The sequence below is a fragment of the Mya arenaria genome, chromosome 14, assembly GCF_026914265.1.
Source record: "Mya arenaria isolate MELC-2E11 chromosome 14, ASM2691426v1".
NCBI classification, from domain to species: Eukaryota; Metazoa; Mollusca; class Bivalvia; order Myida; family Myidae; genus Mya; species Mya arenaria.
The window spans coordinates 5,849,492-5,864,668 of NC_069135.1; the positions used below are offsets into that span (position 1 = coordinate 5,849,492).

Genomic DNA, 15,177 nt, shown 5'->3' on the forward strand with positions numbered 1-15,177 from the left:
TTTATTGACGTCGCACGTTACAAATGGTGGCAGCGGTGGGATATTGACAACTGAAAACGAAGTTGCCTTACCCATAAGATTCCCAGACCAAGACGAGTCTTCTCGGACGGGAAATTAGTGTAACGGTCCGCTGTAGGCGGCGGATTAGTGTAACGGTCCACTGTAGGCGGCGGATGTGCGTTCATAGTATAACATTCCATTATAGACGGAAGTACGTTCATAGTACGTTTGTTAACTTGCTTGGTAATATGCAAATTAGCAAAGCCTGGGTTCTGTGTGGATAGAGAATTTACTGTTTATAAAGACCAGCGGACCCCTTTAGGGTCGAGCATGCTTTTCTCTGAAGGGATCTGTTGGCGTTTGTTGACGTCGCACGTTGTACACATGAATGAAAGGAAAGCATTATTAAAGAAGTGTTCATCCAATTTCGAGGGGAACGCAACTAGGTAAAACACGTCTTTCCCTGACAAATAATTGAAAACTATGAACTTGAAGGGAAAGAAATCGTGTTTTTGGTACACAAACGTACACATATCTACATGTATATGCCTGCAAAAAGTATGTGTGTTCTCCTACTCGTAGCGAACAATCTGGTACATGGAATCTGTATACATTAAGAAAGCCTTGTCAATAAAACAAGGAAACATCAGGGACAAACCGTCTTGCCTCATGTGAACCAAGATCCCTTTTTAAAGCATATATATCAAGGTTAAACAAAACACTAAGCAAGAGACACAGCGCTACTTGACAACAAACAAACATTTTTACAACTATTTTTTACTATTGGAGTTGTATCACATAAAGTTAAGCAAATATTTTATGAAAATACGCTCGTATGTTGTGGATATAAGAGGAGGGATAATACTTGAATCCAAAAAACTTTTCATGTTCATGTATATCTCTGTTAAGTTGCAAAGACCCAATTACTAAATAACTGTTAAATCAGGTTTAGTCGTGCAGTAACTTTGAATTTGCTAAAGCATCGTTTTGAATCCCTTCATTGTACCTTTTAAAGAATTGAAACTATTCGGCTAAGGTTCGATTTATTCGTTTACAGGTGATGTTCATATCCTTGTTGAGTACTTGAAATTACTTTATCAGTTCGCATGTGTCTTTTACTTAATGATACATGTACATTAATTTCAAGTTGATGCTGGCTCCGATACAGCTTAAATATAAAGTAAATGTTGATAAATTTTGGGAAACGGGTGAGATTTATGTGGTGTAAAGCCCCACTAAACTCGTGTTTCACTGACTATTCCACCATTTATTGATGAAGCGCGTGTTTGTACGTTTGTGTCTCTCCTTCAATGTCGCTTGGGCCCTAACCTACCTTTTGCCTCTTAAAAGGGTTGATAAACATACCTAGTTTATATATATATATATATAAAAACTAGGTATGTATGCACTCTGCTGTTTGTAGAGTTTTGTGCTGTTCTTCCATGTTTCTTGTTTGTGATTTTTTGTTTTTATGTTCTATGTCTTTGACGTTTACTCAGTGCCATTAAACCGGGTTTATGTTTAAACTTTTGCTGCTGAGCTTGTTTTCTGTAGCTTATTCATCCAAAATATAATATAATAGTTTGAAATAGCCTACAGGTTCTTGTTGTGTCTATAGAAAAAAGTAGTTCCGTTTCAGACGACAACATTGTAAATAAATAGTTCTAACATAATGTCGAACACATTTTGTTAAGTATGAAGTTAAAGGGCATTTGAAAATATATTTTACGTTTTGTTTATATTCAATTTATTGATTTAGTCGTAAGTTTAACCATTTCACTCTTAGATAATTATGAATAATATCCGATGTCGCGTAGTATGTTTTACGTTGTGACGTCAAACAGAATGCTATTTGACTGGTGTCAACACAAGGTACATGGTTGACATTTCGTCATTTTGGTTTGTGACCTAACTTTTTGCATAAATTAAGTGTGATTTTATTATATTCTGGAATCAAAATGAGTTTTGAAATACCTGATGGTTTGACAGATCTTTTGCAAGATTTTACGGTTGCTGTGCTTAAAGAGAGGCCACCGGACTTGGTGAAGTTTGCAGCTGATTATTTTAACAAACTAAAGGAGAAAAATGCGGAACAACCAAGAGGTGTCAGGTTTGCAGAGAATGAACCTATGCAGACCAGTGACAGCGACGATGAACCAATGGGTAAAGTTTTGATATAATTCATCATTTTTTGTAGACCGTTCCAGGAGTTGACAGTTATCAAATAAACCACTACCTATTATCAATAGCCACTAGACACCAGATGATACATTTGCAAGAAAAAAAGAAAATTGACAAAAACTTACATCATTCCTGTCAAGTCTCATGGTTTCACTGTGAGTCTCATGATTTTGGCGATGAAATCACGATCTCACACTGACTATTTAATTTCTCACGCATTTCAATTATAACAAAATTTATGAAAGTAAATACAGTACTATAGCTTTATGAATAAATCGGTAAAAACCATTGGTTCGTGTATAAGTTGTGTCTGACCTAGTATTAGCTTATGGAACCGGTATTAGTATACAACATATTTACCCATAACAATCGATAACCGGTGTTTATGTAAACATCATGTTAACCGTCTCTGTGGGCTAGTGGTTAAAGCATCCGACTACAGAGCGGGAGGTCGTGGGTTCGATCCCTGAACGATTCATACTGAAAGACATTAAAAGTTGGTACAAGTAGCTCCCTTGCCTGGCGCTCGGCATTTTAAGGGTAGTGCTTGGAAAAGTGGTGTACACAGTACTAGTAATTCAGGAAAGTTGCACCCCGTGTATACACCAAGCACGTAAAAAGAACCAAGGGGTTACTTCGAGAAAGAGCTAGGGTATCACGCCTGGACTTCCTTGTATCCTGGCCACCACTGTCTCTTCTGTGTCTTGTCCCTTGAACAAAAACAAAGGACCCCATTGGAAATAAGTGTGTGTACTTTCACGGGTTCTCCTTGGCCCCAAGGTCTAAAGAAATACACACATACATTGTACACATCATGTCATTAGTCTAAAATAATAGACGTGTTATACGGGATTCTCCCAATCCCTAACGTCTAAACAGGAATGTGCAAAAAACGGGGTGTTTTAAAAATATTGAAATTGTTTTAAGTGAAGTATTTTATGGTTGAAATTGATCATAAAGAGTAATATTCATATTTTACCATGTAAGTGAAATGTTATTTTGCACTAAACAAGCATTTAATGCATTAAAACAAGTTGTTTACCTTTCCAATAAAACGAAAGTTGACTGACACAGACAACAATTATGCGAAGGGGAACAACTCGATACAATCGTAATAGCTCGGCCTCCTCCGACAAAGTTTCGAGATGGACCTCGTTATACAATCGTAACAACTGGGCCATGGCCGAAATGTTCCGAGCGATTTAAAACTGTGCCCTAAAGCCTTGCGGGTGCCCTTCATGTATATATCGTTATGTTTTGACAGAATGAAATGAAAAAAACCCGTCAAACTCATAATTATATGTTGGATATTTATTTTTTTGTGTACGGAACTAATATAAAATAACATTAATCTGGTAATATTTCTTGTTTTTATGATATTTTATAGACGCTATATGCTTTAACCCGGAATCCTGATCGGAACAACTACCCACTTTTGATACTAAACAATTTGTACGTGAAGGATTTGCCATATCAAAAATCTAAAAAAAATCCGTCAACGTACAATTATTTGGACTAATCATGTCATCTGCTAGTTTCTTGGCAAACAAAACATTCCTTTACATCACACGGTGCTGTAGCTAAGTTATTGTAAATTTATTCAACAAAATTTGAAAAAAAATCAAACAAATTTAATGATAATTATGGTAAAAGAATTGATTGAATATGTTGTAGAAAACATCCAAGAACCCACCACAGATGATCTAGGATTTTTTTTCTCACATTAATGATAAATTTGACCCTTGATAGCTATGTAACATAAAATAGATATTGTTCATGTTGTGTACAACACATTTAATTTTACTTACTGATGTATCACATCATTTATGATACATGCATTTTTTTTAGTTTTTGTGATATTTTCATATTTGTAACTTCCTGGGGTTTTTCTAGTTCTAACATGTAAGTTTAAAAAAAGTTTTGGTATGTTTATATGTACTCGTCATGTGACTTTTGAATGCTAAATATACACATTTCATGGCTCCCTAAAAAAACTGACATTGCAAAAAAGCGAAATACTGCTGCGAAACAACGTAGACACAGAGCCAGACGGCTCATTTTTTTATCTTGAAAACCATTTTTAAACAGGGAGACTCAGCTGAGACAGCGATATGATTGATTAGTTTATTCTTTTAATCATGTAAAATAATGTATTATCGGCCTCATACTAGTTGGCATTGACAATTCTATGCTTGTTATGAAGAAATACTGTATTTGTCGATTTTGGGACCATCTGACGTCTAGTCCTTTTAAATGTGTATAATGCCAGGCATGCAACATTTGGAATGCATTGTTATTCATAACGTAAATATCCCTTTGGCATCACATTATCCCTAAATAAACATGGCATTCTTGTTGTAAGAACAGGTTTCTGCCTGAATTTTCATAAGGCATATGAGGAATGGGGTTCAGGAGTTGAGGCCCCTTCCGCAAGTGATTTTTTTTTATCAAAATGCTTCACTTTCCTGTAATTGAAGAAAGTTTCAAGTTTTGTTGCCTTGATTCAAAATAGCCTACTGCAATCCGATGTAAATAAAAATATTTGTGAAAAGGTTATCTGGTAATTGTCTCTCTGCATTAATTTTATGTATTTCTCAAGTATTTCCACAAGAAATCAACCCATTTTTTTTTCGATATGAAAGGGTATTTTTCATATTGACACCCTTAAAGTCACAGCATGGCAACAGCTCATCAATTTATAGGCGGGCCAGTGATAAGGGAATGCAAATGCAGATTTATATATTTTAATTCAAAATAAGTAAAGCAATGATAGGTATCATTTTTTCTTCACCCATGCTTCTCAATTACAATTTAATAATTGCTGAATACAAAAAGACAAAATAGAAAAAATTCTGGATTCTGGATCAAAAACAAAATAATAAGTTATAAAACGTATGTTACCCAAATAATTCAATCATAGGCAAGCAATAAAAAGCACTGTCGATCCTCACCAACATGCCTTGTGGCTGTCGTTGATTATGATTGGCTAATACAGATATCTTAAATTAATATTCCTGACACCCCTGGTCCTGTCAGTCATGCATGGCAATCACAGCCAAAACATGCATTGTCAATATTGGTGATTGTTTTGATAAGGCCTGTTGCTGTGCAGATTTAAGCATGTCTGCACAATTAACGTGTTTTGGTAATTAGCCTTGCCAACAGAAGGCTTATCGGGTCTGACAAGCTTTCTTGTTTTGTCTGTAAAGAGGATTTGAAATGAATTGCATTAATTTGGTGGCAAGCATACTCATGAATATGGCAGGAGTCAGGACCCAGATCCTTGCCTTATAAGCAATTAAGCCATGTGTTTTTCCATAAATTGCAATTTTAATCAGGGCTGTATTATACTATATATAATATATGTCACTATGTCTCTAAGCAGTTAAACAAGAATTCTAATACTACTACAATAATTGTTTGCCTAAATCAAAAATTAGGGTTCTGGACAGATACCATTTTTTCGCCCATACCTAACAAATTATTTGCCAAACCTGTAAAAGCCTTGTTTAATGATTCTGTTATGACTATTTTCATATAAGTGATTTTTTGTGTTGTAATAAAGATTCATGAAGATGAGAAATTGATCAGCATTATTTAAATTGCATGGGATTGTGTCATGTTTCTTTCAGAAGGGAATAATCAATTTAAAACTCAACAAAAAGGAAAATATTTAACAAAGTAGTTGGTTCAATTTTATAGGAAATAGAAATAAATTATATATTTTGTAGTAAAGAACTTTTTTTGAGATTTTTATCAAATAACATGCCTGCTCAGCTGGTTTAACAAAGGTGAATGGTTAGATACTACTCCATATGACAACTATAAATATATGCTGGTTAGATTCTAAACAAACCATAGTTTTCATTTATAATCAGGATTCCATTGAAATTGAAATTTTTATTATATGATAAATATCAGCAACAAATGTGGGTGGCTGGAATCTATATAAAAGAAATGCAAAAGTAAGAACATTAATAAGCATCATGATTATTCATCTCACTGGTGCCTTTTAGGCCATTTTTATCATTTTTCAATGGCCTTTGTTTTTGAAATAATCATGTAGGAAGTTTGTCCAAGTAATTGCATATCAACAATACACTGAAATATATCTTGTTTTCATGCTCATTTGTTAATGGTTAGTGTTTAACTCATTGATGAAAAGCAATCACATGTTTTGCAAAGACGTTCATAAGAGGAACCAAAGATATGTTCTGCTAATTTTTATTGCAGTCCTTTATGAAATACCATTGTCTAGAATGTTTACAAGGTCAGGCCTTGATCTATGAAGAATTTGTATTACCTTACCCTTACTAAAACATGCATGATTTGATGTATAATTTTATTAATATTGAGATTAATTAAATAAAAACAAATTTAAAGTGATAAAAATGGTTACTACTTTACGACAGTAGTCGGTGAGTTGCTAAAAAAAAACAATGCAGTAGGGTTTTGTTGACATTATTTGTGTCGAATTTGCACTTGGTGCTTGAGGGTTTGCAAAATAACATGCCTATGAGAACAAATACGGTTGTTGCAATTATGATTTGACATTTTTCTATAGTTTTGTCTACCCCTTCATGAAGTCAAGAAACCATTGGTGATCTGACTTGTAAGGGCTCGGGATTCTCATCACAATTCAGGAAGTTTTTATTTTGTGGGATTGTTGAAATTGCTTTTTACTTTGATCAATGCTCATTTATTGATGTAATTTCTCATTGACCATGAGTATCAAATATTAAACAAATAAAGTATAAAAGCTATGCTATTTCTTGGTAAGCTTGTATGAATTTTGCTCTTCAAGTATCGTTGAACATTGATTCTTGCAGGAGACAAATTGTTCCATGTAATGGCCTGTTTGCCTTGTTATGGTTGGAGCTTACAACATAATATTGTTTTTCGTTGACATTTCCTTTGGGCAGAGCTGCCAAATTCAGACCCAGCATCTTCTTGATCAATGGGTCGTTTCTACTGATACACAGTACTTCCTTTCAGGAACTATGTCATTAATTTTGTCTAGTTATCAGGAGATTTGTAAGAAAACATCTTAGAAATAGTTATGCATGTATCTCTGGTGGCAATGCTTCCCTTTTAACTTAGGAAGTTTTAAAATGCAAGTATCATTTTCATATTTCTGGTGAAAGCAGTAAGTGAATTACTAAGCTTACAGAGCTCTGCTGGAGGATGAGAATTGTGACATCAGTGAAATTAAATGTGAAATAATGCTGCAGGTTATAAGGAATATATATCTATATATATGTCATTTATAAAGGCTTTTTCGTTTTTCTCTTAGCATCATTTTTTCAAAGAAAGTTTTAATCATCAAATTATTTGGTTTTTGTTCACAACTCAGCTGAAAAACATTAGTTTCTAAAGATACTGAAATCAGAATGGAGATATGCTTAAATTTGCAAACATAGTCACACAGTAGTAGTGTTAACAAATATAAAGTGTGTTGGTATAAATACTTGATAGGGAAGGACTTCTGAAGACTTCTTGAGACTTACTGCGGTTTAAAGTAAGGAAAGTTTTTTTGACTTCTCAAACTGAGGTCGGCTATGATAGACATTGAAGAGGAGGAAGGGGTGTTCGATAGGAACGCCCTACGTGAGTCTCGTAAAGAGAGGAGAGGTGCTGTAGCAGCCAGGAGTTCAGGTAAATGCAAATCTGTCATAGAAAACTCTTGTCAGGTAATTGCAACCCTGTCTAGAAGACTCTTGTCAGGTAAATGCAAATCTGTCATACAAGATTTTTGTCAGGTAAATTCAAATCTGTCATAGAAAACTCTTGTCAGGTAAATGCAAAACTGTCATAGAAAACTCTTGTCAGGTAATTGCAACCCTGTCTAGACGACTCTTGTCAGGTAAATGCAAATCTGTCATAAAAAAATCTTGTCAGGTAAATGCAATTCTGTCATAGAAAACTCTTGTCAGGTAAATGCAAATCTGTCATAAAAAATCTCTTGTCAGGTAAATGCAAATCTGTCATAAAAAAACTCTTGTCAGGTAAATGCAAATCTGTCATATAAAACTATTGCCAGGTAAATGCAAATCTGGCATAAAAAAACTCTTGTCAGGTAAATGTAAATCTGTCATTGGAGACTTTTGTCAGGTAAATGCAAATCTGTCATTGGAGACTTTTGTCAGGTAAATGCAAATCTGTCATAAAAAACTCTTGTCAGGTAAATGCAAATCTGTCCTATTGGAGACTTTTGTCAGGTAAATGCAAATCTGTCATAAAAAACTCTTGTCAGGTAAATGCAAATCTGTCATAAAAAAATCTCTTGTCAGGTAAATGCAAATCTGTCATAAAAAACTCTTGTCAGGTATATGCAAATCTGTCATATTGGAGACTTTTGTCAGGTAAATGCAAAACTGTCATTGGAGACTTTTGTCAGGTAAATGCAAATCTGTCATAAAAAAAACTCTTGTCAAGTTAATGCAAATCTGTCATATAAAAACTCTTGTCAGGTAAATGCAAATCGGTCATAAAAAACTCTTGTCTGGTTAATGCAAATCTATCATAAAAAACTCTTGTCAGGTAAATGCAAATCTGTCATATAAAACTATTGCCAGGTAAATGCAAAACTGGCATAAAAAAACTCTTGTCAGGTAAATGTAAATCTGTCATTGGAGACTTTTGTCAGGTAAATGCAAATCTGTCATTGGAGACTTTTGTCAGGTAAATGCAAATCTGTCATAAAAAACTCTTGTCAGGTAAATGCAAATCTGTCATTGGAGACTTTTGTCAGGTAAATGCAAATCTGTCATTGGAGACTTTTGTCTGGTTAATGCAAATCTGTCATAAAAAAACTCTTGTCAGGTAAATGCAAATCTGTCATTGGAGACTTTTGTCAGGTAAATGCAAAACTGTCATTGGAGACTTTTGTCAGGTAATTGCAAAACTGTCATAAAAAATTATTGTCAGGTAATTGCAAAACTGTCATAGAAAACTTGTCAGGTAATTGCAAATCTGTCAAAGAAAAATCTTGTCAGGTAATTGCAAAACTGTCATAGGAGACTTTTGTCAGGTAATTGCAAAACTGTCATAGCAGACTCTTGTCAGGTAAATGCAAAACTGTCATAGCAGACTCTTGTCAGGTAAATGCAGAACTATAATAGGAGACTCTTGTCAGGTAAATGCAGAATTATAATAGGAGACTCTTGTCAGGTAAATGCAGAACTATAATAGGAGACTCTTGTCAGGTAAATGCAGAACTATAATAGGAGACTCTTGTCAGGTAAATGCAAAACTGTCATAGAAGACTCTTGTCAGGTAATTGCAACCCTGTCTAGAAGACTCTTTTCAGGTAAATGCAAAAATGTCATAGGAGACTCTTATCAGGTAAATGCAAAACTCTCATAGGAGACTCTTGTCAGGTAAATTCAAAACTCTCATAGGAGACTCTTTTCAGGTAAATGCAAAACTGTCATAGGAGACTCTTGTCAGGTAAATTCAAAACTCTCATAGGAGACTCTTGTTAGGTAAATGCAAAACTGTCATAGCAGACTTTTGTCAGGTAAATGCAGAACTGTAATAGGAGACTCTTGTCAGATAAATGCAAAACTGTCATAGAAGACTCTTGTCAGGTAAATTCAAAGCTGTCATAGGAGACTTTGTCAGGTTAATGCAAACTGTCATGGGAGAATTGTCAGGTAAATGCAAAACTCTCATAAGAGGCTCTTGTGTGGTCAATTCAAAGCTTTCATAGAAGGCTCTTGTCAGGTAATTGCAATTCATCTTTCCCTCAGTGACATCCCTGCCAAGTTCTGGTAAAATAATAGCCTAATTTGCTTAAGTTTTCTCTAATGCCTGATAAGTGAGGACCATCATATTAATCATGTTAGTGATGGCAGCCATATTTGGTGTCATTCTTAGCTCAACTATAAGATGTCAATAAGGCAATGCCCTTCATTCAATTTACTTCATTCTTCGCACAGTTGTTTAGAACCAACACATAAGTAGTTTTCAATACTAAATAAATGGCATCATATTGTTTATACACAAAGCTATCTCATTAATTTGACTTAGTCTTACATAAACAGAAGTGTCACTGCTTTGAGGATAAGCTTATATATGAGGATTTTTTTTTTTTTATGACATTGCATTAACTTAACAATTGCCAAGACATTAGATATATAACCATAAATATGAAAGAACTGAGTTACAGAAAGCCTGTCAGTTTTTTGTCCATTTGTAATCTTTTAAGTTTACTAGAGTGCATTTATCATCACAATTTGGGCCGCAACATCGCATGGTTTCCAAAGTCATTGGGAAAAATGGCATATTGGTATAATTGTGTGACTGCATCTGCATCAATCGGGAAGAGTTGTGTATGTTCGTTAAAGGGCCACAAATACTGGGCTCGAATTTAGCACTCACAAAAATCGAATCAAAAATCGAAAATGCGAGTTGAATTTGAAGAGTACACTTCCAAAAATTTGCAAGTTCAAAATTTGCAGAAAATATGCAATCCTCGAAACAGAGTTGAATTCAAAGTGTATACTCCCAAAAATTTGCAAGTTCAAAATTTGCAGAAAATATGCAATCCTCGAAACAGATATAAACATAATCGATGATCGATTCATGCACAATAGATGCAAAACTGCCTTAAAAATGCCTACTTTCGTTTACGATAAAAACACAGAAAATGGTGACATAGATTAATGTTCTGCACATAATATGCAGGTACTCGTTACTATGTGACAGGTACTCGTTACTATGTATACAGTTGTTACTAAGACTCGACTGGTCTTTCGTTTTCATTTTTGGCGGCGGTATTTAGTGATAATCGTATAGTGACTCAGTCTGTATAATAATGACAAGCAAAAGGATAAGTTTTTTTACGCATGGTGATTTAAAATCGATGATAGCTGGTGGTGATGATCAATCAGTTCCAAAAAAGAAGCCAAAATTGAATAATCTGTACCTTATAACTGTTTTGAAGTGGAAGAATAAACATCAATGACAATGTTAACTTCAATCCCCAACTGGCAGTGAACAGATGGTGAATCAGTCCGGGGAAACTTGCCCGGAGGCCGAATGTATTACCCTATGGGCAGTGAGAGTAATATTAGACTGTCAGTGTTACATATATAATGATATCATTTAATGTACAGTTAATACATGATTATTCATTAAAACAATAAAACTATGCCTTAAATCAGTGTTTTCCATACAATATAAAAAAAAATCCCAGCAAACTCAAAGGGTTGACTTAAAAGATGCGATTGAGTTTCAGGTTTTGTGAGTTGAAAATTTAAGCACTCGCAAAAATGTGCAAGTATAAAAAAAGTTAAATTTCAGCCCTGAAATAGAGCCACAATTAGTAGAGCAGTCCTAGTGCAATACTCATGACGTATTCTTGACGCTAGTTTAGTAGAACTGTACTAGATCATACAAAAATTAAGACGAGTTGAAGCATCTCAAAGATTCTAACATTCTTGGTGCATATATGATCATTTGATTCATGTTGAATTCAAATTTAATTATATAAACTGAACATGGGTAAAATTGGCACTCATGTATTCCAGTTAAATGATCATTGAATAAACGCCACAATATTGGGGTACTTAAGGCTTAATTGACAAGTAGCTGTCAATTATTATACTTTTGGATTTTCCCCTAGTAATCGCTGTTGAAGAAGGCAAATGCTGTTTGTGGTTTTGTTTCTACTAGGATATTAATAGAAACTTCTCTTGCGCTTGTGGTTGATGTTGCGCTTGTGGTTGATGTTGCGTGTCTGGAAGATGGCAAATTTATGATTAAGTTAAAACATTTTCAGCTTAAGTAATAATTAAGTTAAAACATTTTAATTTATAGCTGTAATTTACCTTACTTAAAAGTACTGTAGAGGGTTCTGCCATTTAAGCACTGTACTGTCCTACTGACCATTTACACTGCAAGATGTAAAACAAGTCAAATATCAAGATTACATTCAAACATGATGTAAGATTGGGACAGCCCTAATGTTTTCTGGGATGTAGCAAAGTGTTTATCCACGACATAAATGACTGCTATTTTAAAGCATTTCATTTATGAAAATAAATTTAAAGTTGCATTACAACAACTTCAGCCTTTTGCCTTTGTGTAATATAAGCATGCAGAATTAAGCTAATATTAATTTGAATTAATTTAAGGAAATTGAATGAAAAAGTTTGAATGAGTTGATGGCTTCATGAAGGCTTATTCAAACCTTCCTTTAACAAACTGATTGAACGTGATACCATCAATATGGAGTAAAGTTCCAGGTGGTTGGTCTTATATGCCCTCAAAGTGAAATTGATGTTTTATTTTAATATTATACAGTTGCTGTATAGTACCTAATATGTTAATAATAGCTGGTAACATACAAAGGCTACAATGCACTATAATAATGCTGTCCTTTATATGTCTTCTTTTAGTATATATATTTTTTGCAAAGATGATGTTATTTTCCATTGATTAACAGAGAGAACTTGGCAGTTTTCATATTTGCATGAATATAGTAGAGTAGAATACATATGAATTGATTTTGCTGAGCCTGGTGGGGCTCAAGTTTGGCCTTTGTACCTCATTTCCATGATGAATCAAGATGGAGATTGCCTTCCATACAAGTCCTATGCATTTCTTAACCAGATGTAAGCTAGTACTGGACTTGGTGATTTGCTGATATTAATATGTACAACAGTGGTAGATTCACTGGATGTGGGCTCATGATAAATAGGATGTGCTCCAAAAATGCTGGTATGGTCATTTTCTTTAATTTATGTACAATTCATTATGGTAATACAAACAAGATTTGAGTCTTTGAACAATTTCGTTTAATGTAATGTGTTTCATTGTAGGTTGCATTTTTGATTGACAATTTTTAGAAGCTAGCCATGCAAGGGAATGGAGAGGGATAAACACCTAATTCCCCACATTGTGTACTGAATACTTCTTCTGTTACCCTAGTCCTGTGTAACAAATAACAAAACTGTTGTGTGAGTCTGCATACCAGATGATGAATTTTTAGTTTCTGTGTACTGCATAATATTACCCTCAAATCTCTTCAGTTTCGAGTACTTCCTAAATGGTGCCTGAATATGGCAAACCAACAGTGGGGGTTACACCCTAAGCCAATGATTTCTGACAAACAAGGTTGTGGCCGACCTGGGATAGAGTAGCAGGTTTCATATCCAAGACATTTTGAGCTCATCTGGGTGGTTGGAGGGAAAAAATTGAAGTGTATCTAGAGGGTAGAGTTGTAGAGTTATAAGCTATATCTGAACGAAAATGTTCTTCAATGTGGTAAGGTCACACTAGAATAACTGAACATTGAAATATCTTAGAATTCAAATGAATTAGGCTTTAAATATCAACTGATACATCACGCAGCTAAAGCAAAACTTTGATACTAAGGGATTATTATGTGTCGTTGATCCTAAGGGTTGTATCCCCATATCGCACAAGACCGATAGTTGGGTATGATGAATCTTTACGGAATTAACAAGAAGTGATACCTTAAGGTATTTAAAATAAAGATTACAATAACTTTCTTTCATAAAAGCATTTAAATTTGATGACAAGTGTCTGATTTCTTTGCAAAGTAGTAGGGAAGTTAGATTTGCATATGCACACTATAGTTTACTGTGTAAACACAGTGTGAAAAACAAAATGTTTTTTTCTGGTTTCAATTTAATGTTAAAATCATGAATTGTTTTAGACGGTTATGACATTAATATATATGGATAACATACTAGTGTGACTTAAACCTTAATCCAAGTCGTAATGTTAATCTCTATGAATTATGATAATCTGTTGTTTTGACTTTCCTATAACTTACAATTGAATACATAGTCTGAAACTCAATGAAAAATATTATGTACACAAACGATGATAAGAAAATGACTTATGTTGCAGAATAAGAGTTTGTTTGTGTTTTAAAGAAAAGAAGTCTGGTAATTGTCAAAGCATTAATTATTCTATGGTGGTGTTAATGTCAGCAATATGCACACTCTTTAACCATGGCCATGGCCCATAACCCCCCCCTCATTTACCCAGAAGGTATAAATCATTTCCTCCGCTGTCCCTGTGATACCATCGGACCTGTGGGCGTGGTTACAATTGACGGGGCATTACTGGACAGTAATGTACCTTGTCTGTTCTATTTTTGTTAGTAGTTTTGTGAGTTATGTTTCCATTTACAGATTGTTTAATTAATGCATTTTGACCATAGTAGTTCTTGGATAGGTAGACGTCATATTTCTGTTTACAGACTGTTGGTTGCATTTTCACCATTGTGGCAAGGCTATAAGAAGTTCAAAAAGAAATGACTCAAAATCAGTAACATCTAACATACAGAATTCTACTATCAGATTTATTGTCTGATAACAATGCCAAACTGTTACACATATAGACAGTAGTTTGGATGGCTTATTATTAGCTTGACTATTTGAAGAATAGGTGGGCTCTACTACTCGCCCCAGCATCGGCGTTGGCTTCCGATTAAAGTTTTAGGGCAAGTTGGGATTTTCACTTATAAGTCCAATACCCTACATTCAATTGACTTAATACTTCATGCAGTTTTTCAGGGCCATCACATGATGAGGTTAGATAACTCCATATTATTCTTTACACAGATTATGGCCCTTGATTGACTATGGAACTAATAGGTCAAAGTTTTAGGGCAAGTTGGAATATTTATTTATAACTTCTATATCCTTTGTTCAATTGACTTAATACTTCACACAGTTGTTCAGGACCATCACACAATGAGGTTACATAACTCCATATTATCCTAAATGCAAGATATGGCCCCTGATTGACTTAGGTTAAAGTTTTAGGGTAGGTTAAAGTTTAAGGACAAGTTGGGATTTTCACTTAAAACTCCATTGCCATTCATTCAATTGACTTAATACTTCACACAGATGTTCAGAGCCATCACATAATGAGGTTAGATAACTCCATATTATCTTTTATACAAATTATTGCCCCTGATTGACTATGGAACTTAGGTTAAAGTTTTAGGGCAGG

The 15,177-nt window shown here is 34.4% G+C and overlaps 1 protein-coding gene across 1 annotated transcript in view; it reads left to right on the plus strand.

Moving 5' to 3' along the window:
- The first annotated feature begins 1,847 nt into the window (after positions 1–1,847).
- Positions 1,848–15,177, plus strand: part of LOC128217109 (cAMP-dependent protein kinase type II regulatory subunit-like) — a 45,439-nt gene continuing 32,109 nt past the window's right edge. The window contains exon 1 of the mRNA XM_052923991.1: positions 1,848–2,163. Coding sequence (XP_052779951.1) covers positions 1,959–2,163 — 205 coding nt within the window. The 5' untranslated portion in view covers positions 1,848–1,958. The remainder of the gene's footprint in view (positions 2,164–15,177) is intronic.